General features: G+C 37.3%; 1 protein-coding gene and 1 long non-coding RNA gene across 14 annotated transcripts in view; one reads left to right on the forward strand and one right to left on the reverse strand.

The window, feature by feature from the left end:
- The window catches only part of LOC111250822 (uncharacterized), a 53,714-nt gene that overhangs the window by 22,212 nt on the left and 19,448 nt on the right, over positions 1-12,054 (forward strand). For 6 of the 13 annotated variants that reach the window (XM_086989334.1, XM_022806621.2, XM_086989333.1 and 3 more), the window contains exon 2: positions 3,836-3,890. Coding sequence is in view for 5 of the 13 variants with exons in the window: in XM_022806620.2 (XP_022662355.1) it covers positions 10,879-10,887 (9 nt within the window). In the remaining 8 variants the exon portion in view is untranslated. Of the gene's footprint in view, positions 1-3,148; positions 3,334-3,835; positions 3,891-9,165; positions 9,310-10,852; positions 10,888-12,054 lie in introns of those variants that run through there. The other 7 variants (XM_022806620.2, XM_086989337.1, XM_086989338.1 and 4 more) reach the window with 4 other exon arrangements.
- LOC111250824 (uncharacterized) lies at positions 1,165-3,110 on the reverse strand. The gene is made up of 3 exons (XR_002673528.2): positions 2,989-3,110; positions 2,450-2,491; positions 1,165-2,043 (listed from the first exon to the last, which is right to left on the reverse strand). It is a non-coding gene; the product is annotated as an uncharacterized LOC111250824 (long non-coding RNA).

Genomic DNA, 12,054 nt, shown 5'->3' on the forward strand with positions numbered 1-12,054 from the left:
ATGAAAAATGGATCCTTTGTACATCGATACCAGACAAGTTGGAAATGAGTACGGCGTATTTTACGTGAAATTTGCGGAATTTTAATCAGCAAAAACCCACTTACGTAAGTAAACGAGCGCCACAGACGAAATATTGTCCACTCTTTATACATTGGCGAAAGAAATTGAGCTCGGTGACAGTGGGTTCGGGTATTAATAGTATCATTGTTGAGCATCAAAGCAATCAAAAGTTGTTACTTAGATTAGGTGATTACTGTATAACGTTATCTCAAGTCATGCGTGGACCATTGATACAGCAAGAGAAAGTATGCAGACCGCGTCGCCATCCCTCAGGTACTTCCTGGAGAGTATTCAACCTGCCACCTTTCACCCCGATCTAAGTCGGCACTTTACCATACCCTGCCGCAGATTTACTTCAATGAATCATGAGAGCGGACACTATAGGCATATGCTAGCTATATAGTATATAGGTACAGTCGTCATAGCCGAGTAGCGGGTAATGTATTTGTTAGCTAAATTTTGGCTATAGGTTTGAATCTAGTGGTAGACACGTAGAGGACGGGAGCCATTAGTTTGAAGTAATGCTTAGTACTTTATTTAGGTAACTTGTCCAGAAGCACTGAAACATGCGAGAAGAAACTAATTAATGTAATGGTCGTCCAATTAAAAAATCCGCCGGATTTCCTTGTCGCAGCTTAATATTATACGCTAATAGCATTTATACTAGACTACTACATTTGTTCTGCTGAGTCGGACACCTAGAAAAACATCAACTATATAAAATTGTTGGTACAGTTAGTAGGATCGCTGGGGATACACAGGCTAGATGTTAATTTGGTTCTCTCTTTTAAATGTTCTAAAAAACAAAACAGATCCAGTAATTGTATCCTGGATAAATTGAATTTGATTGTTTTTATGTCATTTCCATAGTGACTGTATTGCACAGATGTAAACAAAGCTGCTACGAACTATTCCGGATTTTTTTTTTGTTGCTTTATTATGCCTTACGAATTGAGCCTATTTAGTTTATGAGTACAATACGTGCTAATGTTGCATTTTTGATCTGTATTAAATCGCGTAATAATAAATACGGAATAGCTAATATATTCTCGAAACAAAACATCGTAACTCGAACACACTTAAAGTGTTTACTTTTTAGCGATTTCATTATTTGTTGAGGAAAGGTGAAAGATCCCGAATGGGTTCCAGAAATAGAGTTTGTCGAATCTCTCTTAATGGATGTACGTTGGCTAAGTTAAGAAAAAGACTGGATGGTACGAGAATACGCAGTATTCCTTTGTGGTCTACATACAATAGCTACCCAGCCAAATCAATATAGCTATGAATTTCTTCTATTCAAGAATTTCCGTTTTGGTTTATCCACATAAGTTGCATGTGGGTAAACATATGTATAGTGTTTTTTTTCTCTGCTTACAAAACATCTTAATTTCTAATCAACCTATCATCAAAGATTCCATTGATCTAGCATGATAATGCTGCAACTTACGGCCTTATGAAATACTGAATCCTCAACAAAAAGCCCGGGATAAGAAAGGTTTATTTCTGGGATATATTCAGTACACCGGAGCAGATTGTCTTACTTCGTTCTTAAACAATAGGAATTTGTAGAATATTGTAAATGGATTTCTCAGTGCTCCCACCCCCAAAAGCCCTACAAGGCCTACCTGGCCTCCTCAAGAAGTTAATCTTTGCCGAGGTCATATTGCACGCAAGTGATATCAAGTAGTACGTTTCTATGCGCAATTGATGTTGATAATTCTCTGCTGTTAGAAAAACAAAAGCTTAGTAGTGTTAGTTCAGTTTATGTTGATCGCTCTTTTATTAGAAACGTTTGATACTTCAATGAACATATATAGGCATCTTGTAATCAAGGCGGTTGTTTCATATCATACTTAAGCCCTTCGTAAAGTTTACTAGTAGGAATTCTTCTTCCTGAAAGCCGTAAGTCACTTAATCTGTGTTTCTTAGTATGCATTTCAATATCTTGATGTCTATCTTCGAAGTCTGAATCGGATTCATCATCTTTGATGTCATGCAAAACAAAACCAAGCTTATTATTAGGACTTAGGTGATAGATACATTAGTACATGTGATATCTGAGTCAGATAAAAAGCGTTGACATTTTTGGATACTATATTTTCACTGAGCACTAAATTTGTGACTCTCTTAGTTAAGCTAAACTAAAAAAACATTTGATAATCATATATATTGTGTGCTTGTAGAGCGTTCATTGCATTTTGATCGAAAACAACCTATAAACCTATCTTTTCTCATGAATCGCTGCGCTCTTGTCATAAAATTAACGTTTCAAGACCTAGAATGAGCTAGTTGATGTATAACAGGTTGGTGTTTCTAACTTGTAGGCTTCATTCACTTTACTGCTAATTGTTTTCGTGTGCTTTTTTTTCGATGGTCATGAAGAGTTCACCTGAACGACGTGATTGCCAGTCCTGGTTGATGCAACAAAAGCCTACGTTAAAAAGAAAACATCAAGATGTATTGTCTAGAAGCAGCATGTTCTATAAAAGAAAACATACAGACGGTATCATTGGAGATAGCCTTATAGAAATTTGAAGCTCTGCTAGCTATGTTATCTTTAAAAAACAAGATCTTTATTCACTTGCGTGGCCTGAGCAATCTAATTGATTATTTGGAACAAAAAATGTTAAGCTGAAGTTGTTGCAGTGTAAACAATATTCGTTCTTTTTTTGTTCAAGAAAAGACTAAACATTCGTAAAGGTAGTAGTTAGGCAGGAATTGTACAGTTCTTGGTTCATCGCAGAGCAAGTGAAATCCGAGGTCCCGCTAAGATTTGGCCACTTGTTGTGTCTAGGGTCCTCATTTATCTGCATGGCAACCTACCCGGAGCGTCTGTCCGCTCGCGTTTTCGGACAATGTAACAGCGGCTAAGGAGATGATGACATACGATCTCTTCAAAAAGGCGAACGAGTTACTAAAAAAACTTACGTGCTCTACAAATTGTTGTCCAATCGTTTATAGCCAAGAGGTCTGAAGGTAAAATGTAGAAGGCTTTACGCCTTGCAACTACGGAACACAGGCTCATATTAGTCGGTTATTGCGGCTTGACTGTTTTGAGAATATACGCCTGTTTCGGAAAGGGCAGTTGTGGCCGTCGAACAGGTAAAATTCTGCTGGATTACCGTGCCTGGAGCGTCATCCAGTGAGAGTCCAACCGGTCTCAATACGGCAACGTCGACTCGCTAACTTGTGCCTTTATCAATAGATTATTGGCAGATTTATTTGAAACGAACCTGTGAGCAGTTTAAGTCTCGTATTGAAGATATGATCGCGGTAGGTGGTGGTTATATTAAATAAACAACATATTTAGAAATCACTCTTAAGCAGTATATAAAGCAAATTTATATATCCGTTTCTGTTTCGATACAGTCTTAGGCGCGAACCATAAGCAAGAGTGCGGACGTAATTTGGCCATTTTATATATATTTTTCTGTTTAGCATTTTACTTGCTGTCGGTTCATCGAACCTAGTATTGACATTTGTTTACAATATTATTATTATTATTGATCCTATTTATAGTCAAAATATCAAAATTCGTTGTCTTCGTGCTTCCAGATAGACAAATCTCATTGTCGCATTACTGATTTTAGGCTGCGAATTTTTCCGCGATAGCCGAGGGTTTATGTAAACTAAGCCCTCTGACTCGAAGGTTTGATATTTAGCAATCATGCGTGCATATACACGAAATGAGTGAGCATAGAAGCTACTTAGTTCACTTTTCGAATATTTTATAGAAAATCCGTTCTTATCGTTGTTTTTGCTGTGTTTATTTCAGGTACCTGTTTATGATGGGTCGGTAGGGCAAACGTGAACGAATTGGCGAATTTAAGGTTAGTCCTTCACTTCGTATTGGATTAATGTTACTCATGTATGCTTTTTACCTATTTAGCATGTCGACTATAATTAGATAATAGATCGTGTTTACGTTATCGTGTATAAGGCGTAGTTGTCGTATTTTCTTTCAGATTGAATATTACAGTACTTAGTAGAAGTTGGGCAAGTAGTTTCTTTCCTTCGTTAACGCTGTACGTAACGATGTTAATGAAATGTGGGTTTACATAATAGAACGTTAAGTACTACGTATGGTTCCCATAACCATTTTAAGGCGGACGTCCTGTGTAGTGAATGAAATGAAGCATGTATACCAAACACTAACAAGTTAACGGATTCTCCTTTCAAATAAAAATACGTATTTCATATAAAATTGATTACTAATTATTATATTAGAGTAATTAGTTCAAAAAAGATCAAGTGAAGACACTTTATCGCCAACTAATGTTGCTTAACCAGTCGGGTGCTACGACCTAAACCCAATATAATAAAATAAATCTATACCCAACTTGTATAGATATTAAGCAAATTCCTTGCCGATCTTTACTAGTGTCAACGTAAAGCACTGCTAGGATATTGACAAATGGCTTTTACATCTCATTTGCTTACTTATGAAGTAAATATGAAAGTTCTATTCTTATGTCTCGTCGTTGTCGTCGAGCCAGCATCTCGATACGTCCTGCGACTATCAGGTGATCGTGGCGGCAGCAGCGGATGTTAACTGCATTGTCCTTAGTCGTAACGAAATGTACAGATGTCAATCTAGCTCTAAGACAGGCCTTCACACCTTATGGATATGTTATTTACCCGAAGGAGAAAGACGTCAATTACTTTAGTCTCGACTAAGTGTGTGTGATGATCTCTGATTTATGTATTAAGAGGGGCAGTACTTACGGTAATTGTTTCATAGACCCGGTTTGTTTGTGCTACCTTATCACACATCAGCGTATAGAAAAAAAACATCATCTTTCAGTCAATTTGCAAGTTCGAGTACATACTCACTGACTGTGATATTGTAAATAATGCCGAAGCAGTAATGTTCCCTACGGCGAGCTTTTTTAGACGCAAGTGGTGTTAGTTCATCAAATCTAAATCCAATATTTACTGTTTTTTATGTTTGACTTACATCGAGAGATAACAGATTTTGGATTTACGGATCCTTAGAAGTGAGACATGACAAATATATTAGAACTACGACAGTGAGTTCATGCCGTTACCCGAACGCTTATACAAGATACATTACCTTAATTTGCTCCCCAATGAAAACCCTTTTGACGAGATTCTTTTCCGTTGTATGGTTTCTCTCGAAAAGTAGAAGGCGTAGCTTTTTGTACCGATATACTAGCGACGGCCGGAGCAGGTCTTTTCGTTCATATGATTATTGTTGTTTATCCACTGAATTAGATGACACACTGTGTACGCATAGCCTTTCGGGGTTCGGCCGACACCAGTGAGATTATTATTGTTATCGTCTGTTGTCTACTGTACATCTATAAGGGACCTACTATGGAGACAATTTCTTCTACGTTAACCTTAACTGATCTGCATGAAGACGCTCCAAAATTGACTAAAATTAGTCATGAAGCTCTCTTCGACGACTGACGACTATATGGTTTAGTTCCGTATTAACTAAAGTACGCTTATTAGTTAAAGTTTTGAGTATATTGCATACTTGTAATGTCTTACAAATATTTCAATTTTGCCGTATTTGAACTAGTTGGACACGCAGCCGGAAATCTATTACTTCTATTCCGCACCTGCTTTTTTATGTCGCGTAAACTATCGCAACATTCAAGTTTAAAATGTATTTGTCTTTTCATCCATAACGCTTCCATGGGAAAGTAATCAACCATCGATTCAGCGTTTAATTTGCAGAGGGACCCTATTTTTAAAACGACCACTTTTTAAAGATCAATTAAAGAAAATTGGTTAGGCACAATTTAGATATCTGCACGCCGCATTACTCCGTTCCTGCGTACGCTAGCACGCACGTAATTACTAATTATCTCTGTAGCAGTAACGTAACCTTTCGTAAATCGTGTCGGGTAGAAAAGCTTTTTAGTTTAGCGGAAGTGTATGTGTATTTACTGGGATAGCTGTTTAAAAACTGGGCAAAAAGTAGAGTGGTGGATATTTCTATTGTTCTTGTCAGTGTACTACATACAAAAATACGACTACGTTTCGTACGATATATGGATTGCTCATTTCTAAGAGCTTTTTTTTTGGAAAAACAAAAAGATTCCCAAAATGGTTTTGGGAATCAGCGTCACATTTTAGTGATTGCACATAGGCTTGTAGACCATTTGGATTTTAGAATAAGAAAAAGTTCAACTCTACGAGAGATTAATCAATGTTTCACGGTGTCAAAGAGTACCGGTGATATTTTTTTAATTATGTATACTTTTAAAATAATATAAAATTTAAGTAAGGGATATTACGCATAACAAAGAGAGCGACAAGGTTCGGTAATAAAGTTTAAAGCTGCTTAAGAAGGATTTTGCCTTACCTTTTTTTTTCTAAAAATACATAGTGCACTATCGAAAAATGCATTTTTAGAAAAGAAAAAAAAAAGCAAACATAACATTAGAGGTCACCATCATAACCGTCCAACTTTCCCCATCTTTATGTGTCAGTAGTTACTATTTCACTGCCAGACGCTAAATTTAGTAGCTGTACAGCATTTCTAAGGTACACCACAACAATTGGTATGATCATCTCAGGCATTCTAATGAGAAAATTCTGTATAATGCATCTTTTTTAAAACGCTGATGGAAAATTAACATTTTATGTGCTGTAGTAGGTAGAATGCCCAAGTCCCAAAAATGTATGTTAAAATAAATCAGAAGCTAAGTAGTACATTTTTTCGCTTAAACCGAAGGATTGGGTAATCAAAATGCCGTTTTCGAGCGCTTACGTCAATTAAATTATGCGTCAAGGTACCGTTATATATTATCACCGAAATTCACAACTAAATATATTACTTACTGTGATAGCGATGAGGATCTTTGACTATGGCAGCGATGATTACCCATATCAAACACAACTCTTCTCCTACGGATATGTATCTATATATCCGCATGCGGGTAAATGTTATTACCATTGTATTTTTTTCTCTCATTACTCTTTATATTTGATTGAAAATATTTAATAATATGACAGAAAGTAGGGGAAGGGATAGCAAGTTATGTCCGAAAACACTGAAATTTCTCAAGATATTTAATGACTGATAAGATTTTCTGTAAGGTGAACCCCTTTTCTATAAAACATTTTTGTGGATTATTTCATTTCTTTCGATTGTTTGGATCTGTTTTATTTGGAACATAGGGAACAACTTTTTTCAAATGACTTTCCTTATCTTTCCACTGTTGGTTTACTTTTGTTTTTAGAATATTCGAAAGTGCTCCTTCTATCAGCTGCAGGAGCCATTTTAAATTTCATTGTGCAGTGACCGTCATGTTACCTCAAGTTCGAGGCGAAAGTACCGTCGAAACGGCCCTGGCTACTTGTAACATGCGTAGTAGAGATAGATTCCATGTCTAGGAAGACCGTTCAGCAGCGGTTTACGAAATTTAATAATGGCATTTTGGAACAGGAAGTGTCGGTTCGCCATCCGAGGTCGTTGAGAAGCACTAAAAGGGGGTTTTGAGAGAACACGGTCTACAACTTGAAGGAAGGTGAACTGTGGTCATGTATGTCTATTAAAAGACATTTTAACCCTATGGGGTTTACTAAAAAATTCAAGTTTGGGTGCCCGTTAAACTAAATAAAGGTAGAGGAAAGCACGGCTTCTGTTTCTCTTAACATCTTGTGTGGCACTGGTTTTACACAGAATTGTTATCGGTGACAGTTAATGGTGCTTTCAGGTCAACATAAAACAACTAAAGAAATAGGCAGCTCCTGGATATATGCCTACGCACAGAGTTGAATCAAATCCTCCTTTCAAAAAAATTGATTGCAGGAATAATTTTTTGCACTTAACGGGACTGGAAAGGGCCTATAAACTGAGGAATGCCTGAGAAAAACAAGTGTACATCAATTGTATCAAATAAACAGGGCTACAATGATACTCCAAGACTAAGAGGCTAAAGTTATTAGCTTTGATGACGTACAAAGCCTTGAATGGAAAGTTTATTTTTTACCTGTGACATTTTTTTACCTCACGCCGATGGATTAGCATTGTTCCAATCACTGACGAATGGATTTCGCAATAATACTTTTAGCAATGAATAAGGCTTCAAAAAGTAGTTGAACGAGCTTTTCAGCATCAACTCTGAAAGTTTCTGGAGAAACGAAATGAATAAATGTACTGAGCGATGTGAGAAAATCGTAGAGAGTAAAAGCAAATACGTAATAAATTAATTCATTTTTGAACTTCGAACAATGTTTTTGGTCAAACGTAAGAACTGGTATCACTCTATACATTATACATAAATATATGTATATATATATATATATATACACATAACTTTGCCAAACTCATAGCGAATGTGTTGGCGCCAAATTTGAACTGACGCATGCATTTCCAACATCCGTGAGTTCTGTTTGTTCATGACTAGATTAAGGGTTTCTTTATATACCCTGTTGATTGACCTGTGGCATAGGTGAATATAGTTTTACGCGCGCCAACCTGCAACCGCTGTTATTCTTTACTTTTGTTTTATTCGAATTAATTGTTCGCGAGCAGCAAAGGGTAACCGGTCGAACTAAGTGTTGCCGAAACTCTGCTGCTGTGAAGACCGCAAATGTCAAAGGATAATCATTGGCAATATATTTGGATATAATGACGTTTATCAAATAGCCATGATCTGATTTCTGGATGTCGGGTTCTTTTTAGGCTACTATTGCCTTAATCTTAGAGACATGTTGTTGTCTCGAACCCGAACACAGACACACTTCGTTTCGCGCAGGGAGCTAGCGATTTGATGGAATGCCTAGCGGCGATACTGGACATAGAACTCGATTGGCCGAAGAGAAAATGCTTGCTATGACTTCTGACAGGCTATGAACGCATCTGTTGAGAGGGCCAATCTCCTTGGAAATAAAATACAAAACCGTGTCTAACTCACATCCGTTCGTACCGGCAACAAAATGTCAAATATTTGATCCTTCACCCTCTCAAAACTCACCGTCTGTGTTCAAACAGTTTCACCTCTAAGCCAGTGCAGTCTGCTGGATTTTGGCAGTATACAAAATTCCCGTAAATACTATCTGTTCAACGTATGATAGTTTTATAAACGATGAAATGCTAATTTTGACATGATCCTGAAATTCAAGCGTTCATATGGTTGTGTCTGCACTGAGCTGACATAGACACCGCAGTTGTATGCGGGAACTGGAGTCGGCGCCTTTGGATGACATTATCCGAGTGTTAAATGGCTAATAAAAGAGTGTGTTTTCTTCGGCTGTTGATAACCATGCGTGAGTATACAGTTCATTGTATTTTCTTACTTACTAACAAAAAATGTATTTCAAATATCTACACCGTCTTCACGAAGAAGCACGGGAATTTTATGAAACAAAATTCAATCATTTGCTTGAATTTAATGTCTGTCTATCAAAAGATAATAGCAAAAAAACTTCATCGCAGCACAGTTGTTGCTATACGCAATAACAACTCAAGGGTTCGTTTCGGGCCGACTCTGAGATACAAAACGCATTTGCTGCGTGAATGCTTTTAGGCCACTAGGATAAAACACAAGTGTCAACTGGCTGAAAAAATTGTTCATATTTGATACCCGTTTAATAAATAAGTGGCTAGTGAGTAAGTAGCTGAATGTAAAAATTACGACTCGCGGAAGCACTAGGTAGCTTTCTTGAGTAACCGAGATCCCTAATGTGACCGACGTTAGTGGATCGTGGGTTGTTCAAAAGGAGACCATATGTGCTGCTTCTGGGGTGACAGGTGATTGATCGCGGACGGAAAATGATATTGTGGATTCTACGGTTACTCTTAAGTGTTTAGTTGGCGAACGTATTTGAATATTCTACTATACTTAACTGTGCCTAAATGGGCAACTAAATGGGTAAAAGTAGCAATTCATTCATATTAAGTAAAAAAATGTAGAGCGTATAGATTTTATCCCTAAAACGATTATCGGCTTACATCCTTTATTGCCATAATATAGTTTGATATGACTTTATTCTATTCATAAATAGGAAAAAAATATAGCAAAATTTTTACCTGATAGACTAGTTCATGTAACAGGGAAACACGCATTGCATGCTTTGAATTGATCATTTGGTTCAGTTATCGATCCAAAACATGTTTCATTTAACAGGCAATTGAAATTAGCTTGTTTCAAAAGCCAGGCTTTATTGAAGGGTTTAATATGCTAGCAAGATGGCTGCGTAACTGCGAAAATATATATATTTTTTTTTTCGACATCGAAGTTCAAGGAGGTTGCAACGGTGCAATACTTGTTGACTCTTCGAAATAAAAGTGAGCCGTCAAATTGAAATGGCAATAGGCCCTATGTTTTATTTACTTATATGTTTGTTGCCTGTGCAATAGGTATGTACATGTAATGTGTTTGAAAAATTTCGTTGTCGAAAAGTAACATACTTTTCATAGCAGACTAGCTTAGTGGCGCATCCTCCATCGGCCCATCATTTCACGTGCAATCGTTGAATTTCTTGTATTTGTTTGTACGTAATGGATTCTTACTATCGTGATTCGAGCGCTGTATTCGATGTATACATGTTTAGACAATTATTGAGCATTGATTATGGAAAAAAAACAAACAAACAAAAAAAAAGCAAAGGCTCCTACACCTAATATTATTATTATAGTCACGTGACTTTATGAACGTTAGACAATAGTACGATACAAGTAGATTGCCGGGTGTTAGGCATTCTATTAATCTGATAGTGATCAACCCGCAATGCATTTGTGACATGAAGCCTTAATAATACACTACATATATTTTGACCGATGTAATGACTGATCTTTCTTTTTTCCAAGCGGCCTGAGACCAGCCGGCGGTGACAATGGCGGAGGTAAGAAATGAAGCTCTCCAAATAGACTGTCTACTACTAAACCTATGCTGTCAAGATTCCTAGTTGTGTGTATGACTTGCGCTTATTTGTTGCTACCACTAGACTACTCTGTCTGCCTTTAGTTAACTGCTCACGGTAATACTGCTTAACATTTCATGTATCTATGTATTTGTTCATTTGCTATCCTTATGGGTAGGGCCCAAAGAGATCGTAGCGATGACCAAACGTGATTAAACGAACTCCCTGTGCAGCTATAAAGCCTTGTTTGCAAGACCCTCATCTTTGAAACCTCGTACTGTCCTACATAGGTCTAGTACAGAACGGCTATTACTGGAACAGATTTTCTTTATTCTCAATTACCTACCGTTTATATTTATGTTGCTTTTATATGTACTGGCTATACTTAGCTGGCCTTATCCATAATCGTTAAGTCATTCCTTCGTTTATGTAAAGAGATTCGAGAACGATGACGATGCTATAAATGGGAGAACGGCACAGGGAGAACTACCACATACTCAGAATCGCGTGACGCGAAAAGAGGGCGCAGCATTAGTCATGATAAGTAAATAGTTCGTCGTTTGATGACTCGATTATATGTATGTACTGTTGTAGTATAACCGAAGACTATACTGGTAAAATTGAAGCTGTCTTTGCAAATAAGGTTGGCCCATCAAAATATAGTGTACTTCGCTTATATAGTGAGATTAGATGTACCATTCAGGGTCAGAATGTACCACAGTACGAGCTCGTACTGTGGTACATTCTGACTGGCAATGCGGGAAGACACAGACAGATCAAACAGAGACTTTAATTGCTTTGCAGAAAGTGCCTATTATACTATATTTAATTAATATAATAATATTTAGCCTTTAATTAAACTGAAGTCGAGACTGCTTTCAGTATCATCTGATAAACGTAATCTACCCTATCTACCCAGTAACAGAGCAAAATGAACAACCAGAGAGCCATAATGAGTGCACCTTTCTTTTCTCAACTCACAAAGGCAGTGAAAGCGTTCGTTGTACATACAAACAGGTGCGCAATTGTCCTCTGGTTGAGTTACGTTGGGTAGCAGAAGTGCAGGCCATACAGAACTTCGGTTTGAGCCTGTGCTTGACTTGGAAGCACGTCACAGAGAGTAAAAGATGTTTTGCACGTTCGACCCAT

Source organism: Varroa destructor, unplaced genomic scaffold, assembly GCF_002443255.2.
Source record: "Varroa destructor unplaced genomic scaffold, Vdes_3.0 BEIS01000005.1, whole genome shotgun sequence".
NCBI classification, from domain to species: domain Eukaryota; kingdom Metazoa; phylum Arthropoda; class Arachnida; order Mesostigmata; family Varroidae; genus Varroa; species Varroa destructor.